The sequence below is a fragment of the Nelusetta ayraudi genome, unplaced genomic scaffold (genome assembly GCF_046127955.1).
Source record: "Nelusetta ayraudi isolate G7.1 ecotype Tasmania unplaced genomic scaffold, CSIRO-AGI_Nayr_v1 ptg000084l, whole genome shotgun sequence".
NCBI classification, from domain to species: domain Eukaryota; kingdom Metazoa; phylum Chordata; class Actinopteri; order Tetraodontiformes; family Monacanthidae; genus Nelusetta; species Nelusetta ayraudi.
Genome location: NW_027466134.1, coordinates 2,045,796 through 2,069,700, shown reverse-complemented (window position 1 = coordinate 2,069,700; position 23,905 = coordinate 2,045,796). Strand labels below are relative to the sequence as shown.

Here is a 23,905-nt window from a genome sequence, read left to right as displayed (position 1 = left end):
TGAAACAAAATAAAGGAAACTGCCCACAAAGCTGCAACCCAATCAGACAGACCCACCAGTAGAGAAATACTGGATTATAGTGTCAATGTGCAAATAATTGATTATAATAAGTGCTAATAATTCCAATTCTAAGTTAATACACACGCTACATATCTTAAGAATGCAATTTAAAATCGATGTCCATGCATTGCAGATTGGGTTGCCCTCGTTGTCACTTTTAAAATAAAGACATACAGCAGTGCCGTAGTATCACGCAGGGCAGTGCGCATTTATTTCCTTGCTATATCAACAACCATGATGAAATGTCGCCTCCATCATTTCTTCAGAGCCTTGCATACCGGAGCACATCACCACCCAGTACAGCCTGAGCATTGGCCAGGTGCTGTGGGACATGACGGCTGGTGCCGAACGCTACACAGTGAAGGGAATGACAGAGCAGGGCGTGACCGTCTCCTGCGCCACCAACGACACCTACTGCGCCCTGTACAACATGGCGTGCGGGCAAGTGTACACCATCAACGTCACGGCGAGCAATCACGTGTGCCAGGACGTGTCCACCTCCACCCAGTCGGTCGCAATAATGACAGGTGAGAAAGGGGAGACGCATGTGGATGACGAATCTTGGCTCTGCCCCGATACTTTCATCAGTACCGACAACATTGTTGGTACCGGTGAAAGTATCAGGATTTTTTTTACCAGCTTTGCCATTGTCTGATTGATTCTTTTAATTGTTGTTTAATTTGTTGTGTTTGTTTAATGTAACAATTAGATTAGAAGGTCAATCACTTTGTGGATCCGACCCCTAATTCTTAGCACAGTACAGTCATACATACAACATTAATGTAGGTGTCCCAAAACTTTTGTCCACCGTTGTACAATAAAGCCATTCATCCAGCGACCGCCACTCTCTTTCCTCTCTCACGTCCTTGTTCTGCCGTCAGAGCCCTGCCCGCCCAACAACGTGCAGGCCAGCGTGCAGTGTGACAGCAACCTGGGCTCGGTGACGTGGGAGGCCAGTTTCGGGGCCGTGGCCTACGAGGTGCTTCTGGCGGGACGTGACGGCCACTCCCTGTCCTGCTACAGCAACGACACCTTCTGCAGCGTGGAGGGGCTCCACTGCGGAGTCACTTACTACACCAACGTGGTCGCCATCGGGGAGACCCTCAACAGCAGCCTCTCCACGACTGTCCTGCTCGTCTCGGGTACGCACCACCTTTGTGCGACTGTTTGGGATTAAGATAAAACCGTAATCCAACATCATAACTGTCATTGGTCAGGAGGAAGAACTTTTAAGGCTTTGCTTTATTTTCTTTGAAGTGAAGTTGCCCTCAAAGCAGAGGGCAATCTTGTCTTGACCTGCTAGTTCCATGGCAGTGTGTCAACCTGATTTTTATTTTTGCGCTGTAACTTTCTTTGATAAAAAGACCATTATTGTTGTCAAGTCCTCTTCTAGTTTAATTCCAAAGGACACAAGGACAACTGAAATTTCCAAATCAATCAGCTTTATTTTTTTATTCGGTTGCAGCCATGACGGACAAAAAAACCCAAAGTTAACATTTTAATTAAGCATTTTAAATTAATCTTAATTAAATGGCAGCGTTTTAATTCAACATTTGATTACATACATTGCATTTAATATGAGCTGAGTGCTTGTGTCTTTTAAATGGATTAAAGAATAATCAACAGAAAAAGCATTTAACATTTAATTTCATGATTTCTTTTTAGATTTTCAGTAGAGTTTTAACATTTTACAGAATTTCAACTTTTTCTTTAACCTTATGAAGCAGCATTTCAAACAACATATAGGTAAAAATAGACTTTTTCTCCGACCACTGGCGTTTTTGGACTGAACCCTTGAGTGAACTTGTTGCTTCTTCTCTCTGAAATCTGTTTGTTTGACTTCCTGAGGATCTTGAAGGTGTGACTATTTACTAATCTGTGCCCTGTATGTCTTCTGTGTCTTAGCTCCCTGCGTGGCTGGCGATGTAGCCGCTGCTCTGGATTGCAGTAATAACTCGGCCCGGGTGTCGTGGAGCTCAGCCAGGGGCGCCGACTCTTACGTGGTGACAGCTGCTGGAGCGGACGGCGACACGTTCTCGTGCGAGACGGAGGATGAGTGGTGCGACTTGACAGAGCTCAGCTGTGGCCAGACGTACCATGTCAGCCTGACAACCATCAGCGGGAGCTGCAACACCGAGACACGCGCAAACGTCTCCTTCGGCACTCGTAAGTTCTGCAGAAGCAGTTGGAGTTGAGTGAATCTGAACTTGAACTGCGTGAGAACGCCAGCGCCGTAATTAAATATACGTTCTTTTTATTTCTCTTGTCCAACAAAACATTTTGTCAGGGCCCTGTGAGCCCCGACGTGTCGGAGCCGACGTGCAGTGCGGCACCAATGCGGCCGCTATGCACTGGGAGGCAGTGGAAGGCGTGGAGCTTTACGTGGCTACTGCCACCTGCAGGAGTGGAATGAGTCTGCACTGCAACTCCACCAACTCGACGTGCGAGTTCTCCAACTTGCAGTGCGGCGCAACGTACTTGCTGTCTGTCACTGCGTACAGCAACATGTGCTACAGTGAAGTCAGCAGCCCCGTGGAGGTGCAGACAGGTCAGAGAACAATGTCAATGTCACTTTCCTTTCATTTCAATGGAGTTGACCTTCACAAATTACTTGCAAAACAAGATTGACCGCGCTGTTTAGTGCGACAGCATTTCAATTTGTTCATCCATCGCATCAAACCCCCCACTCTGTTCTGGTCTGCCGCCAGGACCCTGCCAGCCAGCGGGCCTCACAGTCAGCGGCTCGTGCGACAACGAGACGGTGGTGCTGGACTGGGCGGCAGCAGAGGGGGCGTCGGTCTACACGGTGACCGCCTTGGGCGACCTGGGCTACGTCACGTCCTTCCAGACCAACGAGACGACGGCGGAGGCGGAGCTGCCCTGCGGACAGCTGTTCACCTTCACCCTGGTGGCCCAGGACGACAGGTGCGACAGCGCCAGCAGCCTGCCGGAAGAGTTCAAAACGGGTGAGAGCGCGACTCGGTTCTTTTGTTTGTTTGCGTTTGTTTGCAGTCCAGGATTGTTGTTGTATTTTTCCCTTTGATTATTCCATCTCCTCCTACGGGTAATGGAAACGCAGACATGTCATCATATCATACATTATATATATTATATTATATTATATACAGAGTTTGACACCTACGTGGTAGATGCTTTATGATGCGACTCCCCCTTCAGGCCCCTGCGTGCCGCTGCACGTGCAGAGCGTCACGCAGTGTGAGAACAACGTGGGCACGGTCAGTTGGGCCCGGAGCGACGGCGCCGAATACTACACCGCCATCGCGGTGGCGCAGGACGGCCACACCCACATGTGCAACACCAACGACACCGTCTGCACGTGGGACGACCTGCACTGCGGCGAGAGCTACACGGTTCAGGTGGTCGCCAACGACTACATGTGCGGCAGCGCGCCCAGCAACAGCACCTCCATACGAATGGGTAAAATCACTGCGACACAACTACACACTGGAGTTTGAATAGGGCCTGTAGAGGAGTGCTTTTCAACCTTTTTTTCAACCTTTCTTTCAACCAGGGCTACATTTTTTTACATTGAAAAAAATCCCATGGCAAACCACCAACCTTTATTATAAAGTGAATTTTTTTTTAGAATAATAATGACAATATAGTCTTTTTTTATATTCACTCAGTGTGAACCCTGGGCCTGTTTAGATGCACGCAAAGCTGATATCCAGGGAGGATCCTTTTGAAGCACAGTCACTCAACAATGCAATGTTTTGGTTTGTTTTTTTAGACCAATGAAGTGAAATTGGATATATATTTTTTTATTTTTCACTGTGCACCTGATTATAATCTCACGGCTCACGAGTGTGCCATGGCACAGTGGTTGAAAAACAATGTTTCAGAGGACATGATTCCTCTAAAGCAAATACCTGCTACGTTCTTTCCTGAAATTTCAACTTGAAGCTCCATAGAACGATTTTACTAAATAAATCAATTCATTATGGTTTCTTTTTTGTTCATTAGACAAAGCATTAGGATTGGTAGTATTAACCATACATAACTCATATGTATCATAATCAATGATTAATTTACATCTTCTCATTTCAGCACCCTGTGTTCCTCAGAACTTGCAGTCGTCTCTGAACTGCACCATGAAGGTGAAAAAAAGATTCTTACAGCTTTTCAAAAAAAAAAATTAAAAAATCAGTCATTTCGTGCTTAGTTCATACATTCTCCTTTTCCATGAACTGAAACAAAAGCATCCATGTGATTTCCTTCTAGGTGGGATCTCTAACCTGGAATGCCAGTGAGACGGCAGAGTTTTACACTGTGACGGCTGAGAGCAGCAGTGGGCACAAAGTGCAGCTCGGCACCAATGAGACCTGGGCTTTCATTGCTGAGTTCCTCTGTGGCCAGGAGTACTTCCTGTCGGTCCAGGCAGTGGATTCTGTGTGCACAAGCCAACCCAGTCTTCCGTCAAGGCTTATGCCAGGTGGATTTCTATTCCGAATCCCATTGTGACGTCACATTTCAATTTCATTTCCTGGGTCATTTAAATCCCGTCTCCTCCTCTTCTCCCAGAGCCGTGCCCTCCCACCGACGTTCGCAGCTTCATGAACTGCCTGTCCAACATCGCCGTGGTGTCGTGGAGCGGCTCGGCCGGGGCCGAGTTCTACACGGCCACGGTGACGCAGGAAGACGGCCAGTCGGCCAGCTGCTGGTCCGACAGCGAGCAGTGCGGGATGCCCAACATCCAGTGCGGGCAGAACTCCACGGTGACGGTGGTGGCCTCCAACGAGCAGTGTAACTCCGAGCCCAGCCAGGCCGACTCTCTGCAGTCAGGTTAGACTCTCGCAGTTGGTCAAACACTTTATATGAGGCTGTCAAACGATTCATTTGTTTAATCGCAATTATTCACTGAAGGGCCAAAGTTAACTGCGATTAATCGTGTTTTGATTTCACACGTTTAACATTCAGTTTTTTTCTTCTTCTATTTATTCTGTTTTCACCCCAGTGCCGTGCGTCCCCACCGATGTGGTTGTGGAGATGGACTGCGCCAACAACCGGGCCGTCGTGTCGTGGAGCGCCAGCGATGGCGCTCTGTCCTACAAAGTAACCGCTCAGAGCTTGCAAGGAGCCACGTCCCTGTGCGAGAGCGCTGGCCTGACGTGCACGTTGACCAACCTGACTTGCGGCCAGTCCTACAGCGTCCAGGTCGTGGCGGAGGACGATATCTGCTCCAGTTTACCCAGCCAAGCGACGACTTTCCACTCAGGTAAAAGCACCCAGCCCATCTCTGTTGTGTTACAAAGTGATGTCACCTCATCAAACTGCCAGAGGTGGGGAGTAACTGTCACTGTTCAGAACATTTTGGGTACAGAGAAAAACAACTTTTTACTTTTTACTTCCTTCGCCCACAGTTCCGTGCACACCAAACATTGGCACTGGAGTTTTGGACTGTTTTACCAACTCAGCCCTGCTGGACTGGATGCATTCTGAGGGGGCCCTGAACTACACAGCCACAGCCCTGTCCCCTAGTGGTCATGTCTCTACCTGCAGTTCAAACTTCACCAACTGTGAGCTGCTGGAGCTCCAGTGTGGACAAATGTATAACCTGACTGTGGTGGCCTCAGATGGGAAGTGCAGCAGCCCTCCGAGCAGCAGCCTGCAGATGGATTCAGGTGAGCTTTCGCCATACAATGCAACATCATGTGGTAGAAATGACCCTGTAATACTGAGAACTAGGATTGCATCGATAGTGATACAGAGGAATGAGTCGAGTACAAGTACTTGCAGTTCAGTACTCACCGATACTGAGTACTTAATAAGTAAACTAATAAGTAACTAAAAAATAAATAAATTATGTTTTCACAGATATTCTGATTTGATCAACATTGCTCAGCATGTTTTTCTAGAACATGGGGTTTCACTGCAGTACAAACACACATTTAAGAATATTCTCATATACATTGAGATGCAATTAGTATCAGCAAGTACGAGTAGAGTATTTGTTCATATAATTTAGCTTTAAATGTTGCAGGAAAAAAAAAAGTAATTTAATTTTAATTTAAATGGAATCAAACATAATAACATTGACTTTTCACACTGCATGTTCGCTGACAGAGATGAATACAGAGATGAATGATTTCCTTCTCAACTTCCTCTTTGCTCCCCTCAGTGCCTTGCTCCCCTGTGGATGTGGAGCCCACGCTGGACTGTTCCACCGGCGTCGCCCACATCCACTGGACGGCCAGCAGGGGGGCCCATTTCTACAGCGTCCGAGCCAGGGGCGTGGAGGAGCACGAGTGTGGTTGCCAGACCGAGTCCCAGTCGTGTGTCCTCACGGAGCTCATGTGCGGCTTCACCTACAACATCAGCGTCACCGCCGTCAACAGCGTGTGCAACGTCTCCCACAGCGCCGTCACGCAGATGAAAGCAGGTGAAGAAGACGGCCGGAGAGATCAAGCATTTCTTAGATCACTGAAATGTTCAGTGCACAACCTGCTATTTGGTCAATGTTGCATTTTTTTCCTTCAATTTAATTTTTCCAGCTTAACATAAAAGAAATTGACATATATAAATGTTTTTTGCATATCCAGTAAGAGTAAGCTAAAATATATTGTGTCAGTGCAAAGTGGTTCATGTTTTATGTCTTAATTTTTTTTCTAAAAGACATTTTGCACAGCTGGTCCTGCTACACTGTTTATGATATACTACAAGAGCTTAATTTTATTTTGCCATTTTCTATATGACCAGATGGAAAACTAATACTATTGGGGAAACCTTCAGTAGCGGTGTTTGATCATTTTCTTCAGTGACGATTGAGCAAAATCCCAATCAGGAAGCCTGTCTTGTTCTAAACGTGCTATGTGTGTGCAGTCCCGTGTGTACCGCAGCACGTCGAAGCCCAGGTTGTGTGTGAGTCGGGCGCCGTGGCCGTCTCTTGGGAGCCCAGCAAAGGGGCATCGTCGTACGCCGCGGTTGCCCAGGGCAACGGCGGCTATGACTCCACGTGCAACAGCAGCGAGACGACGTGTCTGTTCGAGGACTTGCTGTGCGGCCAGAATTACTCCATCATGGTTCACGCCTCAGATGGAACATGCAGCAGCGCTGGAAGCTCTCCAGTGGAAATTAACACAGGTAAAAAGAAAAATACACATGTATACATCTAAATATGTATGTGTGTACGTATGCACACAGACATATATGTATTCGTATATATACATACATACATACATACTACAGTTTAAAAGTTTTTGGTTACTGACTAATTGCGATTAACTAACTTGTCAGATAGTGTATACATAGATTTATTGGTAATAATCTTGCAGTGCTGTACATAAGGTACATTAAACTAAATGAAACTGCATCTCTTTGTCTGCAGTCCCGTGCGTGCCAGCACAGGTGACAGCAGAGATGGTGTGTGAGAATGACACAGGGGTGGTGTCATGGGAGGAGGAGGAGCAGGGAGTGTCCTCCTACCTGGTGCAAGCTCACGGGCCAGACGGCCACAGAGCCACGTGTAACAGCACGGCGACAAGCTGCCAGATACCCAGCATGCACTGTGGCCAGCTGTACAACATGACGGTGACGGCTCTGGATGGGCGGTGTGACAACAGCCGCGCATTCCTCAACCTGCAGTCAGGTACTGCACTTCTTCAAATACTCCACTTCTTCAAATAAACCAACAAAGAAGAAGTTGCACGAGGTGTCCAGGTTTGCGTATGCAGGCCACCCTGCCAGTTCACTGGCAAGCTCAGGAGGGGGAGCGATAGTGAAAGGAGCTGCAATCTGAAATATACCCACTTGATGTCGCTGTTTCTTCTTCAAAATCTCCAAATCTTACACGCTTAACCTTGAAAATTCTTCTGCCGTCCTTTTTGTTTGGCAGTGCCCTGCAAGCCCACCAACGTCAAGGCGTCCCTCCGCTGCAACTCAAATTCTGCGGCGGTGACCTGGGAGCGAGCCAGCGGAGCGCTCTTCTACCGCTCAGTCGGCGTCTCGTCCCAGGACGGAGGCCACCGCGTGGAGTGTAACAACACCCTGACCCACTGCGATCTGAGCGACCTGCGGTGTGGACAGACCTACAGCGTGAGCGTGTTCGCCGTGGATGAGTCCTGCTCCAGCGCGGTGAGCGACATGGCTTACGTCAAGACAGGTATGGTCAGCACGTTTGTTTCTGAAAGCTGTCAATATCACTGTTTTTTTTGCTCATCTCTCACCTGGAAAGAAGAAAACCTTCCTATTGTGTTTTTGAAACCTTAAGGCTGCACTATTACTAATCTGCCGTCCTGTTTTCTTCCCCCCTCCCTCTCTACCTGTCCTCCTCAGCGCCCTGTGCACCCCAGGATGTGCATGTGGAAGCTGAGTGTGCCGACGGGGCCATGGTCGTGTCCTGGTCCGCCAACCCCGATGCCGAATACTTCTATGTGGAAGCAGTGAGCAACACAGGGGCCAGACACCACTGTAACAACAGCGGCACCGCCTGCACCATCGCAAATCTGCCATGTGGGCGGAGCTACAATGTGTCAGTGCTCTCTGTGAGAGGCGGCTGTGAGGGCAAACCCAGCGCCGTGGTGGAGACCTCTACAGGTAAAGCGGTTGTTTGTTCATTGGTGGAATCTGAAACGAGATGTGATGGTGACTTGCTGCCACAATTTAAAGGTGCACAGTAATCTAAGTGGCAACTGAATAGTGTAGTATTGGGGTAGCCCTGCGATAAACTAGTCACTTATCCGTAATGTTTCTCCGGCGTCGCCTCAGAGGCAGCAGGGATGGACTCCAGCAGCCCCGAGTGCAGGGGAAGAAGAATTAGAAAATGATCAGATGTGTTGGTTGCCAGTTAGTGGCGACAGGTTTGTGTTGCTGTACCTCCTGCAGGGTTTGATTAGGTATTTTGTATGTATACATATGTATGTATATTTACATACAGTATATTGTAAGACTGTCAAACCATTTTGTTGACAATGCAAACAAAACTGTCCTTTTTCTCTCCGTGTTTTTCTCTCCTCCAGCTCCTTGTGTGCCCCGGAACGCCCACGGCCACCTGGACTGTGTGACAAACTCGGCCTGGGTGACGTGGGATCTCTCTGATGGAGCCAGCAGCTATGTGGTGCTGGCCGAGGAGGCCGAAGGTCACAACTCCAGCTGCTCCAGCGCTTCCTCTCCCTGCAACGTGCCGGATCTGAAATGCGGGACAACCTACACCTTCCGCGTCACGGCTGCCAACCAGCACTGCGGCAGCAATCACAGCGAAACCTTCGAGATTGAGACAGGTATGGGGGGGGTTTGGGAGCAAGGTGTGAAAAGAGTGAAAATGAGTTAAAAATAAGTAAAGTAACACTGTACTGGGTGGTAAAACTAGTTTGACCCAAATGCTCCACTACACTGACACTGATCTTTATGTTTAACAGGAAAAAAGTAATCATCTGTTCTGACTTTATATTCATATATTAATATTTCCTTTTTTCTATTTAAACTTGGTTTAGGTTTATCTCTTTGTTTCATCGGTTTCTGCCATGCGTCTTTTCCTCCGCAGGTCCGTGCGCTCTGAGGTCCATCAACGTGGAGACGCAATGCAACAACGACACCATCTTGGTGGAGTGGGAGCTGACAGAGGAATCCCCTTTTTACGTGGTCACGGCCGAGGGACACGACCAGTCCCTGATCAGCTGCAACAGCACCACCTCGTCCTGCCTGCTGCAGGACGTCCGCTGTGGGATGCATTACAGCGTCATCGTCTCAGCTTCTTCTGACAAGTGCAGCAGCCTCAGGAGCCCACCGGCCAAGATTAACACAGGTTAGAAAACAGGTTAAAAAAAAAAGTCATTGAATCTGCAGCCCAAAATGACATTTTATAAGCTTTTATTTTTTTAAGGTTATAATAGATTACTTAAAGGTCCAGTGTGTAATATTTGGCTTGATTTATGATTTTTTATATTGGTAAAAGCTAATATACATTACTAAAAGTGTATATTCGCAGTACAATAAAAGTAATTTGGTTTTCTTACCCTTGGAATGGTTATTTTTTTATATATAAGAACATAGATCAAGGGTCTTGCGCCCAGTTCGCTGCCGTCTTACTGCGCCATATTTCTAAGGAAGCCTGGTGTGGACAATCCACCCGCCTGACAGCACGTTTCGTAATGAGGGTGAACGTTTGCATCTTCAAATAAATCAACAAAGAAGAAGGTACCCAGGTTTGGGTCTGCAGGCCACTGTAGTCCCCTGGCAAGCTCGAGAGTGAAAGCTGCAATCTAAAATGTAACCACTTGATGTCACTGTTTCTTCTCAAAATATCCAAATATTACACGCTCAACCTTTAATAATAGATGATTGTATAGTTATTTCTTATTGTCATAATTCTTTGAAAACTGTTGGCATACACATGTTAAAGGTCATTGTGTTTCTCTCAGTGCCCTGTGTCCCAGACAGTGTGTCAGTGCTGCCTTCATGTGACGACAACGGAGCCACAGTTACGTGGGGGCGCTCCCCGGTGGCTACGTCCTATCTGTTGTCGGCCACGGGGAGAGATGGACACGTTGCTGCTTGTAACAGCACGGAGAACAACTGCACCCTGACGGATCTGCACTGCGGACAACCGTACAGCTTGAGCGTGACAGCGAGAGGAGAAACGTGCACCAGCCAGCCCAGCGTTTCCTCTTTCAGATCAGGTAAAGACACTTTAGCCGAGACCATCGTAGGTTAATTCGGTCCCCGTGTATTTTCCCTGATACGGTAGTGGTCACGTTTCTGTTCATCACTGCTGATTTTAGTTGTATTTTTGTGTGGAGGAGATCAGTGGCAACAAACTTTGGTTCCATGTTGTATCTCTCTGGTATGTGGGTAAAATTAAATTAAAGGAACCTTAAATCTGTAAGATCTTGGGATAGAGGAGTGTTTGCCGTTAACTCCTCTGCCTCTGCCCTCGCAGTACCCTGCGAGCCCTCGGACCTGGCGGTGGCCCTCGACTGTGAAAGCAACTCTGCCGTCCTGTCGTGGGACGCCAGCGAGGGTGCTGTGAAATACTTTGGCTGCGCCCAACCCGTGGCTGGAGGCCCGCTTTACTGCGACAGCACCGAACCGTCCTGCGTCATTGAAGGCCTGGAATGTGGCGGCATTTACAACTTTTCCGTGGAGTCTTCCGACGGCACGTGCAACAGCTCGTTCAGCGCCCCCCTTCAGGCCGGAGCAGGTGAATTTGAATTTGAGCATCACTGCTGGAAATTAAAACGCCACCCTACTTTCTGTCATGTCTAGCAAATCAATTATTGGAATTATTTAATTGAATTGTGTGTTTTGTCTGAAAAATAAATGACCAACATTTTCTCTAAAAATATTGATATTTTAAAATCCCTTTATAAAAAATAAAAAAATAAAATACCCAAATGAGATCGAAAAGAAAGTTATTTTGAAATTGTGTTATTTCCTCATGTAACGTGTTAGGCTGTTGATTGCTTGGTATTAATCTCAGATTTGAACGTCCAGGCTCCCCTGTTCACCCTCCCAGGTTTAAAATATAATTTCCAACTACTTGATATCTTAGTCTTCGTCATCTTCCCTCCGCAGCTCCGTGTGCTCCGACCACCCTCAGCGTGCGGGCGCGGATGATTGGCCGGAACCACTGGCTCATGGCGTCATGGGGGAGCGTGAACTGTTCTGACGTGGAGTACCTGGTGGAGGTACACGGTCGGATCCAGGACAGCCCACAGGCCCTGATGGAGGTCTCCTCCTACTGGCTGCCCACCACCTACTATGAGTTGCCGATGCCTTGCAGCACAGCTTACAACCTGACCGTGCGCTCCAGGAACTCGGCCGGAGTCAGCGAGCCGTCCAGCGCCTACGCCGGAGTCACAGGTAGCCAGTCTCCCTGATGATGTAGAGGGGCTTTGGGTTCGGGTATGAGTGTCAGTTACACACTGTACAAATGTACAAAAGAGCCATATTCCCAATTTCAAGCGTTCCAAATGTAAAAGTTGCTTTAGGCATCAGCACAACGAAGCCTTTGTCACTCCATTTGTCATTCCTACTATGGTAAAACACACAATCTACTTAATTAACTTCTGCGTTCTCTCCCTTGCAGCCCCTTGTCCTCCGCAGAATGTCCGATACGCTAATAGTGGACAGGCCGTGGTGGTTTCCTGGGATACGTCAGTGTTTGCCACCATGTACACCGTCTACAATGTGTCTGGGACGGGACGCAGCAGCCTTTGCAGCACCGCAGGACTCTCCTGCCAGCTGAGCGACTTCGATCCTGCAACCACTGAACTGACGGCCAGCAATGGGCAGGGGGAGAGCGCCCCCACCCGAGATATTACAGGTGAAAGACGAGACAACTTAACAGGGCATAAACCAGAAAAAAACTTTATTATCTGTCGCAACAGAAAATCGTCTTTGTCGTGGCCCACGTAAAACCACAGAAACGTCAATATCTGTGAAAAAACACAAGTATAGGTTTTTGTTCATATTTAAGTAAAAGTTTAACTTTCAAGATTAGGATGCTTCAGAATGTAGAACTGTTGTTTGTCTGAGCTCCAACATCTGACATTTAACTACAATACTATCTTCTTCTTTTTTTTAAATTAACTTAACCAATTTCTCTTTATTCTTTTTAATCAAAGCTCGTGCATTTTAAACTAAAGTTGCTCTTCTTCCTCAGGTCCAGCTCGTAGAAAGAGAGACTTAAGGGCTGCCCAAATGTTCCACCACTTGGACCAAGGTAAGGCACGGCATAAAATATAATACATGGTTCTGAATGTCATCAATTTATAATCCTTTGTTCTCCTGTGAGACACATTTCAACTCAGTTGCTTTTCATTCTGACAGACCTGGAAACACCAGAAGTGCTCGTCGTAAAAGTGAGCGGCCTGTCCATTTCGGTCCAGTGGAGGACGGTGATGGACGCGGCGGAGTACGCGCTTGTGATCGAGGAGACAGCGACCAATCAGGCGCCCCAAGTGAGAGTTGTGCAAGGTGATTTTTACACAGAGACGGGACTCAAACCCTGGACAACCTACTGCGTGAGAGTGGCGGCGAAGTACGCCGGGAACAATAGCGACTTCTCCCAACCCATTTGCAGAAACACTGAGTCCTCATAAAGAACTAAAGAGACAGCAGTGAAACAAAACATACGACAAACACACAGAACTCAGCAGAGCTGCCAACAGTTTTGATTTCACTCGATATAATCCATAACAGACATGTAACAGGTGTAAATCTCTAAGACCTTTAGGAAGATTTCGAATTGGCCGTCTTGTACACGAGGAAACATTACGATTTGGTTTAATATTCTTTGATAGGGATTATTGCTATTAGCACATTCTCATATTTTTGGCTGGTATTATAGCTTGTGGCATATAGCTGTCTAAAAAGTATTTCCAACATTATATTTATCGACGTGTTTGACGCTCAGACGGTTTTATTTTTAAGGTAGCTTCATAGCACTTTCCTTTTTGATTGTTTAAGTTAAAGGAGTAGCAGCAGAGAGTTAAAGTTCTATAAATTTATTGGCCATCAATTTAAAAATCATGCTAAATATTTTCCTGATGATTCTGTGACTGTTTGTACTGTGATCTGACAGTTATCACCACCCATCCTGTAAATTATAGAATTTGAGAATATTAAACCATCCTGTAAACATTTTCACCAGAATATCTGTGTTGTGTCAGGATCTGAAATAAATATATTTTCATGTCAATTTCATTTCAAATTATTTTCTTGATTGAATTCAGCTGTTTGCATTTTCTCAAAATCACAATGGTTATTTGTTATGTTACTTTTTGCTATTATAAGAAACAAAAAAGCTACGGTAGAACACGTCATTGGGTTCATATGCAGTATTAATCATCGCAGATTCCACCCAAACAACAAGCCATGCAAGCAGGGAGGTGTGGGCACATTTCATTTGGATCAAATAACCCAGTGAAGGTGTTTAAGTGTTGGAAGTGCTCAATGGTTGCAATCTTTTGCACACGTTGTGTTCTATTTTGGTTTCACCCTCATTCGAAACATCTGTGTTTTTTTACATTGTCCATCAATGAGACTGAATGACGACATCTTTACAAGTAATTACAAGTGTGTTTTCCCGACACCTTTGGCCCAGAAGATGCCCTGTTGTCATAATTATCAGTTAAGGTGTGAATAGAAGTTCCACTATGACCAATTATCTGTTCACGGTTTGTTTCTCACTTCAGTAAGTATCAAAGTCCCTAGTGTGACTAGAGTTATAATAACAACAATAACGCCATAATATCACAACAGATCTCAGTGATTATTTCAGAATAAAGCTAGATGTAAGAAGATAAATAAGCCTTGTAGAAAGGCCTTATCTTATCATTTCAATGTGATCATTTGCAGATGTTTCTTTTTCAAGCAAATATGCAGCAAACAATGTATTGTGATCCAAAGACAATGGTATATGGCATATTGTACTTGATTTGGGACCTTTAATTTCTAAAACTTAACTTGAACATACTAGTTAATGCTCACCGAGCATCTGTCCAATGGGAGGAGGCTGCCTCACTCATATGGAAAGCAAACAAAGGCAGACAGTCTAAAGTTTAGCCCAGTTCTAAACTGACCTGTTGGCCGTGTGATTGGACAAAATGAGGACTAAAACAGTGCAACTACAACTGTTTCCTCAAATTTAGTCAATAAGAGAGGAAGTAGATTATTATGATCTTTGCTTGACTAAAGATAATAAATTTGTCTGTTACACGTGATGAAATATACCCTGGCCCTTGGAACTTCAGTGATGGTTGATCACAGCGTGCATCTGAAAGCTGTGTCCTTTCATCACTTCAGTCTTTATCTATATGTTTTATCCAAATGCACAACAGTTGTGTTTGATTTTCATGTCGTTCAAAAGGATTTTACTCCTGCGTTCATTCTAAATGAATAAATACAAGATTTGTGAGTGAGTGAAGAATAACCTGGCAACAAAAGACATTTCAAGGACATAAGGAAAATTGTACATAAAACACAGCAGCATTATTGTTTTCTGAGGCAAATTTACAATTTTATTCTCAATTCAATTCATCAATCAATCAATCAACTTTTATTTGTAAAGCACTAAATCACAACCAAAGGCGTCGCGGAGCACTTTGCACAGTCAAGAGAAAAATGTTATGTTTATATTTTACATTTAGATGTAGATTTATTTATTCCATTTCACTGAAGCAAAGTGTAAAATAAATGCACAACTAACACTGACAAATGAAATGAATGCTTTAACTAACAATCTAATTGACATTCAATTCGTGATTGTGAACATTTTGTTTGTCTCATTAAACAAACTTGCAAAGGAATAACAACAATGACAAATAAATTATTATTATTATTTTTTTTTAAACTAAATCACAGGAAGAGCAAGTCGCGAGAGTGTGAGCGCACTATCTGCAGGCTGACAATCATCCTGATGGCTTTTCTGAACCAGGGGTAGAGGAGGGCGTAAATGATGGGATTAACAGTGGAGTTGCTATAGAAGAGCCACAGTTGAAACACATAAAAAAAGCTACCGCTGCCAGAGCCCAACAACTGGGGGATGTAGTACGGAAAGAAGGTTAAAATGAACACAATCAGGACGATTCCGAGGGTTCTGGCGGCTTTCAGGTTGGATTTCTTGATCGTCACCGTGTTTCTTTGCGCGACCGACACCTGGGAGCGCAAGATGCGCACCTGCGACACGGCCACCACGAACACCCTTGTGTAAAGAACAATGATCACAGTCAGAGGAATGAACAAGGAGATGACGAAATCAGCCATGTCTGCCGCGTAGTTCTTGGGGTACTCGCACTTGCGAGGGCATCGGTTGGACAAGAGATGAGACGGGGACAGCAGATCGGTCATCATCACGATGTTGTAGACGACGGAGATGAGCCAGCAGAGCAACACGCCAATTTTCACCCTGCCCATGGTCAAAACCAGAGGGTACTGCAGGGGGAAACAAATGGCCAAGTAGCGGTCCACCGAGATGAGCACCATGTTGCCGATGGAGGCCGAGGTGATGATGAGGCTGATCAGGATCTGTAACGTGCACACGTATCTCAGGGTCACGCAGGACTGAAATATGAACGCGGAGAGCGGCATCACCACAGCCCCCACGAGGAGGTCAGACACAGCCAGGGAGAGCAGGATGAGATTAGTTGGAGTTTGGAGCTGCCTGGTGGTTAGGAGAGACAAGGATTAGTGCTTCCTGTTCAGGAGGAGGAGGAGGAAACACACTTCAGATCACAGTGAGAGCAACAGCATCGACAGTGAGAGACTTTCAGAAGGCTGGGGGAAAAAAGCACAACGACAACAAATGCATGTGTGACTACAGGGCTGTCACTTGGTTAATTTCAGATGATAAAAAAAAGACAAATTTGTGTATTTCATTAATGCTTATTATGGCTTCTTTTAAACTGTACATTCGCAATTAACAACAAAACAAACAAACACACTAAAATGACATTAAGTATGATTATTTTCAGCCATTAAAACGCACCTAATCTTCACAATATATCACAAGCACAATTATTATTATTTCTTTTCTTTTTTTTTAAAAAAAGGGGGCTGTTTGCCTAAAGTGAGAGATGGAGATAACCACCAACAGGTTGAGCATCACAGTGAGCACACCGGAGGAGTACATCAGTGTGCACAGCACAAGCGTCGTGGTGAAAGTGATAGGGCTGGTCCTGCAGGAGACGTTCAGGTGCTGCTCACAGGCTTCAGCCGCCTCTGACGATGCTAACATTATCAGAGACGCAGACCGAGGAGGGCAAAGAGCTGCTGAGGTGCAGCAGCCCTCCGACTGGCGCTAGGGGGGAGATATTTAACCTGAGTTCCCTCGTCTCTCAAGACGCCCCCCTCTCGTCTCTCTTGCTGCGATCCACCCACCCACCTCCCATATCATGAGTGCCCCCCCCCCCTGCTCTCATCAGATGTGTATTACATCACTGAGTCGAGTATCATTCTCTTTCTCCCAATTTCCTCTCAAATTGAATCCTAGGTGTATTTCAGTGGAATCCCAACAATATGTACTAATTTCTATTCCTTCATTTTATTTATTTATTTTTTTAGAATTTATTCTATATCATGGAAACATTCATTAATTCATTTTCCATACCCGCTTAGTCCTGAGCTCAGGGTCACGGGGGTCTGCTGGAGCCTATCCCAGCTGCCTTAGGGCGAAGGCAGGGGACACGGTGGCGCAGTGGTTAGCGCCTCACAGCAAGAAGGTCGTGGGTTCGATTCCGGGGCCCGGACCTGGGACCTTTCTGTGTGGAGTTTGCATGTTCTCCCTGTGTCTGCGTGGGTTCTCTCCGGGCTCTCCGGCTTCCTCCCACACTCCAAAAACATGCATGTGAGGTCAAATTGAACACTCTAAATTGTCCGTAGGTGTGCATGTGAGTGTGAATGGTTGTTTGTCTCTATGTGGCCCTGCGATGAACTGGCGACTTGTCCAGGGTGTCCCCTGCCTTCGCCCTAAGACAGCTGGGATCATGGAAACAATTAAATGTAATCATGTTTAGCCCATAATCAATCACAAGTTTGTTCCTTTTTTTCTCTTTGGATCATTCTATAATAGAAAACAGCCAGGAGCAACGTCTTATATTATCAGCTCTTTTCTTTAAAAAAATAAATAAAAGAAAAAGAAATAGATGGTCTGTCTGCCATTCATTTTACGATGTGTGCAAAAAAAAAAGTTAAAAAAAAAACCCAAAAAAACACAAGTGAAAAAACCCCTCACACATCATCTACCAAAAAAATCTTTCACCTTGCAAGTTCATAATGTGTCACTATTTGCTGAAGAACTGATGAAATCAACAATGGATATTATGTATACATAATATACAGACAAACAGGTGCACCACGACTATGCCACAAGTTGCTGTGATAGACTGTTGTTGCCCTTTCTGCAAATAGTGTGTGCAATATCACAATAGAAACTTGAGAAGAAAATTTTAAAATCCGTTTGAATCACTTTGTTAAAATAATTGAGGAGGGATACATATATGCATGTCTGAAATACTTTGTTTGTTTTATGAAAGCACAGCAGTCACAGTGATGGTGTAAAAGGCATTTAATAAACAGCAGTTCACATCTAAAAGAAGCCGAGAAATATAACTCAAAAAACACAAAGTGACAACTTGTGCATATTGCAAGGCCAAATATAATCCATATGATATACTTTTTCTCTTTGTTTTTCCATCTACGACAACAACAACCTAATTTGTTTAAAGTGTTGAACACGCAACTATGTAATTAGTGGAACTGTATGATGACATCTTCCACCTTTGATTGGAAGAATGCCCCTGATGTTTGCCGCAACATTATGTGAAAAGGTGTGAACAAAGTCACCGCAACGTGGCTCATTAACTCGAGGAACAAACAGTCTGATCCCTCATTAAGGGAACATCAACATGTCATTTGTCAGTTTACATGTTTGTTTGTTTGTTTTTTTTTTATCTTGGAGCTTTTCTGCTCTCTGGGGTCAAAAAAAGCCTTACCATATTAAAATGACCCCCTATGATAATTTAGCATGACTTGGAGTGGTACAATTAAAAAAAATGTTTGTAAATAGAAAAATGAACGTACTACTACACAGTATGTTGTTTTTATTCAAGGAGAAAAAAATAAAATAAAATAAAAACATAATTTAAAAGCCCGAAATACTTTAATGAGCCCCTATCTTAGCTTAGCACGAGGCCGACCTATTGCATGCAAAATCTCAACATGTCCGAAAAAAACCGGGGGAAAAAAAACGACATTTCCAAGTACAAAAAAACAAACATTTAATCTGCCCGAAACGCACTGAAACCAACGTTCTATCGTAGTTTAGCACAAAACGGAGCTATTCTAAAAAAAAAATCCCAACATGTCAGAAATGCTAGCTAAAATGTTTTTTCTCTTTTTCAGAGTACATAAAAAAATACAGTGAACTGAAATATCAACATTGCCATTCGAGAGAGAGAGAGAGAGAGAGAGAGAGAGAGAGAGAGAAGACATGGCCGCGTTTCGAACCTGCTGCCACCGCAACACCTGGGCATAATGACATCATGTGGATCAACAGCGGAAAGAGTCCGGGGTCAGTTTCGCGTAGAAACCCGGCAAACAAACGCTTCTGACGAGGCAATTTCTGGGTCACAACGAAAAAATATTGACATGTTCGTTTAGCTGTGCATTCAATCAGAAATGTATATGTTGAATAACGGCGCCCTCGCAGTGGTGTCGTGCGCTCCCAGACAGTTCCAAGACCGTTAATGAAAGGTTGTCACGTACTCCAGCTAGCCGCCCGACCCGACCCGACGCAGCGCAAAGCAGGCCGTTGTAGTAGCAGTTGTCTTCGAATTGCCATACCCACAATGTTCAGTCCGCCCCTTCACAGGCAAAGACACCAGTTCGTCGTCGATTTTGTCAACAAAAATAAACCCCAAAAGGTAACATGGCGACTGTATTTCGTCGCAAATAAGAGTTGTTGCTTCACAGCAAGCATGCTAACGGAATTAACTGCTTGAGCAAACCGCTAGCTAGACGTTGCTTTAGCTTCGTTCGTCGATTTGAGTGCATTTTTTTTTTTTTTTTAAACGCATAGTGTCAATAAGGTGCTCGCCAAACTATGTCTGTTCGAGGGTCACTTCCTGTCTTTACAGGTGGCCGACCTTGGCTGCAGTGAGTGCACCTTGCTGATGAAACTCAAGTTTCACCGTGACATTGAACTGCTGGTTGGAGTGGACATAGACGGTGCTAAACTGAAGAAAAAATGGTATGTTAGATTCCTGCATGGATCACAGCAAACAGACACAACATACAAATAGCACAATTGGTGGGTAATTCTCAATGGGTTATGTCCTAATTGTTATATTAGCTACTAAAAGGTTCTGGTAGGTCCCATATTGCAAGCATTTTCTTAATTTTCATCCTGGACTCCAGCAGGGAGGCCTCATGCAAATGTCAAAAACTCATACAACAAACAAACAAATAAACTCTATAGCTCTCCAGACAACATTGTTAGCCCCTTGTTTATAGCCTACCATAAAAAAAAAACAATGAATTTCAACTGTCCGCCAAAACTAATGCTTCGTTCTACCTATGTTCAGCCGGTGATAGAAAGCAAAGCTGTCGCCTGGCTGAAGGTGTTTGGTCACTGACCTGGGAGGGGTGTAATGGCAGAGCGCTTTCCCTTTTCCCTGGCCAAATGTTTTTTTTTTCATATACTTAATGAAAATTGGAGCAAGCAAATGAAAACCTAGGATGGACTTTTCTCATTTGTGTTACAATGGCAGGCTGAAGACAACAAATTGTCTCCTTACTCTTTATTATAGTTTAGTATATCCTTATTTGTCATATTGTACTATAGTTTGGGCAAGTACAATTCCTACTACTCTTCACAGAACTTTGGTCCTTCAGAAACTCTTTGTTTGGATTGCTACTCGATCATCGATTGATGCTTTGTGCTTTGTACACGCAATTGTGATTATATTTCATTATTATGAGGTGGAGGCTTCAAATAAGCCCACTGTGGTTTTTGCCTCTCCCTGCACTGTTACATGATTATTTATGTATACTTTCTTTTTCTAATTGTGCAAAAATAAATCAAATAGTAAATAAATTCAATCAAATTTCCTTTCATACCAGGCCTTTGAATGAAATGTTTAATTTGCGTTAAAGATCATTTGTTGCAAGAGCAATATCATCACATCCTATTTTCCTTTTTTAAGGCAAGGATTAGGTCCTCTGTCCACCGACTATCTGCAGCCATCCTATTATCAGCTGCGCATTGAGCTGTACCAGGGCTCGGTCACACAAAAAGATGCCCGCCTCAGAGGTTTTGACCTTGTGACCAGTGTAGAGCTGTAAGAGGTTATTGTATTGTTGCATATACACATTTAAAGGCCTAGCCTGTATTGCTTAGTTTATCTTTGTGGTGATTGAGTGCTCTGCTCTCTCTCTCTCTCTCTCTCTCTCTCTCTCTCTCTGACTCTGGACAGCATCGAGCACCTCACTCTTGCAGATTTGGGGCAATTCTCCGATGTGGTGTTTGGTTACATGATCCCAGCGGTGGCCATCATCAGCACCCCAAATGCTGAGTTCAACACCCTCCTCCCCGGACTCACTGGTTTTAGACACCATGACCATAAGTTTGAGTGGACCAGGGCAGAGTTCCAGTCTTGGTATATCCTTTTTTTTTTTTTATTCTTTCCTTTTCTTTTATTCCATTTTTGAATGCAGTATAAGAAAGAGTCTACAACACTGGGTCCCGTTCTTACTGACGTTCTTCTTCAGGGCTCTTGGCGTGGCTCTGCAATACGGTTACGAAGTAGAGTTCACAGGTGTCGGACCTGCTCCACTGGGCCAACAGGACGCTGTTGGCTTCTGTACACAGATTGGTGTGTTTCGCCGCCTCAGACAGAGACCCAGCTGCAGAGCCGTGTTTGGTGTAGATGTAGAAGAGCTGTTCTCATATGAACTGGTGAGTACACATGCATAATTTAAGTAGTTTAATAGTCATTTATTGTTTTATTCATCAACTCCTGTAAATATTGTCAAGATTAGGCTGTAAAAATTATCTCAGCCCTGTCAATGTTTTAAAGTGCTTCTGCATGTATGTATTGAAAAAATAAATCACTTGACAAAATGAGAAAAATATGGGAACCAGGTAATACTGGTGAACGGAAAAAATAAAAAATAAAGGTAAAATCTAATGCCTTTGTCAACATCTGCTGGTGTTACTCTGCAACTACACCTGCGTTTGATATATTGGGCAGGGTTGTGATTTAAATAGACTTTAAATTATAAAATAGTTACAAAAGAGTCAGAATTAAATTGCAAAAGAAGGAAAAAAAGGAGGTGTAAAATCATATTTGAGAACCTTTTCTTTATCAGTTGTACAGTATAACCTACCCCAGCCTGCGGGACAACAACACGCTGAGGAAGTTCCTGGTGGCCGAGGTGTTGTGCTTTGCAGAAGAGCTGAAGCAAAGGTGGATGGAGGAGAGGATGGCAGCGAGCGACGGCAGCCTGCTCCAGACTGAGGGAGGAGCCGAGGCCCATCAGGCGGCGTCAGGGCAGCGCGTGGAGGCGAGAGAAAACCCCACAGGTCAAAACCCCTCAACTGAAATGTTCTAAACAACATGACATTTTGCTGGACTCAGGAGTTGTAAGTTTGAGGTGCTCTCTGGTTGGGATGTACAAGAAGAGGATAAACAGGAGAAACTCCAAGGCGCTCTCATTGAAAAGTTAAAAAGCCTTTATTGTAGCGGCTTGGTTACATTCAAAACCATTACGTCACGTTACGTTGGTACGTCAGAGACATTTGACAGATAAGTGGGCTACCAGTATGGAGTGAGTGTGAGTGTCGTCCCAGGTGTAACCTCGCCTTCGTCTGCTAACAGAAAACAAATAGAAATCAGTGTTTTTAAATCAGCTTTGCCTCCAAAATGTCATTAGGAGCCTCAAGACTGGTAGTTATATTCTAACATAGTCAAGTTTAAGTTTCTTGTAAAATCAACTGGTATACTTCTTTGAAAGTAAGATTGTTTTTTTTTTTTTAAATATCATCTAACAGCATGTGGACCAGAGGATGAGAATTTGATGGGGCAGCGTGGACTCGGTTTATTCATGACCCAGGAAGAAGCAAACCAAGGAGCACAAGAGGAATCCCCCAGTGTGCACAGGTACGTATGGTTGAAGGTGTCAAGGATCACTATTGTACTGCACAGTTGAAATGGCATATGTGAATGAAATGCATTTGGGCGCATTTGTCTTTATGCTGGGGGACTTTTCCAACAGCATGGATCAAAATCTCAAAGTCCTGCCACAAAGAATGAAGGCAGTTGTTAAGGCAAAAAGAGAATCTAACTTGGTACAAGCAAGGTGTAGCATGTAAAGTGGCCACAGTGCTTCTATATGTTCACATTCCAGCCAGGATGACGCCTTAACATCGCCACCGGTGTGCGTCTCAGGTTTGTGGCGGTTCCTCTGGCTTCACTGTGGACCTCTCCTAAAGTCAGCGCCCTGAGCGGGAGTCTGCGTAACCTCAGACACTTCCTGATGGAGGAGCCCACTGTTAGATTGAGCCAGGATGGCTCTGCTGTCATGCTGAAAGAGGAAGGTAAAGTAAGCCATGACGCAATTCCCCCATAGATCTCCAAGTGTAGTTTCTGTTAGGCCTGCCGCCCACAATGCACTGCTCTGCTGAGATTCACTCTCTCACCCTCTAGAAAAAAACTTGGTATACTCTGTCTGGTTTCTTCCCCTGCAAAGAGTTTGACCAATGACTAAAATGACTCGGCCACGTCTTGGTTTTGTTTTGTTTTTTTAGATCTCGACGAGGGTTCCTTTCATGCGGAAGACGGCGACTATGGAGAGGCAAACCAGTGCTCACAACCGCCTGAGCAAGGGGAGGAATGGGAGGCAAGTGTTTGAAGTGGAAAATAAAGCCTGGCCATTTAGTAAAAAGCAAATAAAAACCATAAAGAAAACTCTGAGAAAAAGAAAAGGGATTAATTCAAGACAAACGTTTGCATGATTTTGGAAACATGAACCACTCCTTTTGCTTTTTCAAATAATTTATTGATCAGTGCAAGGTACACATAAAGCAACCAGTACATTTCTTTAGGGAAGTAAATGTTGATCAAAAGAGCACATTTGTCACAGGAAACGGTGTCAAAACAAAGAACGTCACTTGAAGGGAGAGCACGTTTTACAGTTTAGTATAGACAACAGCTTCACAGAAGAGAAGAAGAAACCATGTTTGTAACAACATGTTGGGTACCGAGAAAAATATACCTCTGCCTCCCGGGTAAAACAAGTCGCTCGCTCGCTCTCGCACACACACGCAGCTTAAAAAAAACAAACTAAACAAAACAAAAAAAAAACGACACATTTTTAGATATTTGGTACC

At 44.7% G+C, this 23,905-nt stretch overlaps 3 protein-coding genes across 5 annotated transcripts in view; 2 read left to right on the top strand and 1 right to left on the bottom strand.

The window, feature by feature from the left end:
• fndc7b (fibronectin type III domain containing 7b) overlaps positions 1 to 13,707 on the top strand; it is a 33,561-nt gene extending 19,854 nt beyond the window's left edge. For both annotated transcript variants that reach the window (XM_076045502.1, XM_076045503.1), the window contains 24 exons: positions 327 to 587; positions 942 to 1,202; positions 1,966 to 2,226; positions 2,348 to 2,608; positions 2,769 to 3,026; positions 3,238 to 3,498; positions 4,129 to 4,178; positions 4,303 to 4,513; positions 4,603 to 4,863; positions 5,036 to 5,296; positions 5,442 to 5,702; positions 6,200 to 6,460; positions 6,901 to 7,161; positions 7,406 to 7,666; positions 7,913 to 8,179; positions 8,353 to 8,613; positions 9,036 to 9,296; positions 9,560 to 9,820; positions 10,437 to 10,694; positions 10,955 to 11,215; positions 11,590 to 11,877; positions 12,104 to 12,340; positions 12,680 to 12,739; positions 12,847 to 13,707. In XM_076045502.1, coding sequence (XP_075901617.1) covers positions 327 to 587; positions 942 to 1,202; positions 1,966 to 2,226; positions 2,348 to 2,608; positions 2,769 to 3,026; positions 3,238 to 3,498; positions 4,129 to 4,178; positions 4,303 to 4,513; positions 4,603 to 4,863; positions 5,036 to 5,296; positions 5,442 to 5,702; positions 6,200 to 6,460; positions 6,901 to 7,161; positions 7,406 to 7,666; positions 7,913 to 8,179; positions 8,353 to 8,613; positions 9,036 to 9,296; positions 9,560 to 9,820; positions 10,437 to 10,694; positions 10,955 to 11,215; positions 11,590 to 11,877; positions 12,104 to 12,340; positions 12,680 to 12,739; positions 12,847 to 13,118 — 5,816 coding nt within the window. In that variant the 3' untranslated portion in view covers positions 13,119 to 13,707. The remainder of the gene's footprint in view (positions 1 to 326; positions 588 to 941; positions 1,203 to 1,965; positions 2,227 to 2,347; positions 2,609 to 2,768; positions 3,027 to 3,237; positions 3,499 to 4,128; positions 4,179 to 4,302; positions 4,514 to 4,602; positions 4,864 to 5,035; positions 5,297 to 5,441; positions 5,703 to 6,199; positions 6,461 to 6,900; positions 7,162 to 7,405; positions 7,667 to 7,912; positions 8,180 to 8,352; positions 8,614 to 9,035; positions 9,297 to 9,559; positions 9,821 to 10,436; positions 10,695 to 10,954; positions 11,216 to 11,589; positions 11,878 to 12,103; positions 12,341 to 12,679; positions 12,740 to 12,846) is intronic.
• A 1,662-nt stretch (positions 13,708 to 15,369) lies between these two features.
• LOC142900765 (trace amine-associated receptor 13c-like) lies at positions 15,370 to 19,156 on the bottom strand. Its single transcript, XM_076045271.1, has 2 exons — positions 19,024 to 19,156; positions 15,370 to 16,180 (listed from the first exon to the last, which is right to left on the bottom strand). The coding sequence occupies exons 1-2, from the start codon at positions 19,047 to 19,049 to the stop codon at positions 15,376 to 15,378; spliced, it is 831 nt and encodes a 276-aa protein (XP_075901386.1). The 5' UTR covers positions 19,050 to 19,156; the 3' UTR covers positions 15,370 to 15,375.
• Positions 19,157 to 19,269: 113 nt separating this feature from the next.
• henmt1 (HEN methyltransferase 1) lies at positions 19,270 to 23,503 on the top strand. Of its 2 annotated transcripts, none has more exons than XM_076045268.1 (9): positions 19,270 to 19,439; positions 19,632 to 19,765; positions 20,721 to 20,855; positions 20,991 to 21,173; positions 21,286 to 21,472; positions 21,886 to 22,099; positions 22,568 to 22,676; positions 22,965 to 23,113; positions 23,324 to 23,503. In XM_076045268.1, exons 1-9 carry the CDS (start codon positions 19,365 to 19,367, stop codon positions 23,425 to 23,427), a joined length of 1,290 nt encoding a protein of 429 aa, XP_075901383.1. In that variant the 5' UTR covers positions 19,270 to 19,364; the 3' UTR covers positions 23,428 to 23,503. The 2 variants fall into 2 exon arrangements, with proteins under 2 accessions (XP_075901383.1, XP_075901384.1); XM_076045269.1 differs by having other exon boundaries at positions 19,653 to 19,765; positions 23,324 to 23,502.
• Positions 23,504 to 23,905: the final 402 nt, after the last annotated feature.

Coding starts and splice junctions, on each gene's coding strand:
- LOC142900765 (XM_076045271.1), bottom strand. CDS start 19,049: ATGCCCAGGTGTTGCGGTGGCAGCAG. Junction 16,181..19,023: donor AGGTGTTGCGGTGGCAGCAG/GTTCGAAACGCG, acceptor CCTAACCACCAG/GCAGCTCCAAACTCCAACTA.
- henmt1 (XM_076045268.1), top strand. CDS start 19,365: ATGTTCAGTCCGCCCCTTCACAGGCAAAGACACCAGTTCGTCGTCGAT. Junction 21,174..21,285: donor AGGGCAGAGTTCCAGTCTTG/GTATATCCTTTT, acceptor GTTCTTCTTCAG/GGCTCTTGGCGTGGCTCTGC. Junction 22,677..22,964: donor GAATCCCCCAGTGTGCACAG/GTACGTATGGTT, acceptor TGTGCGTCTCAG/GTTTGTGGCGGTTCCTCTGG.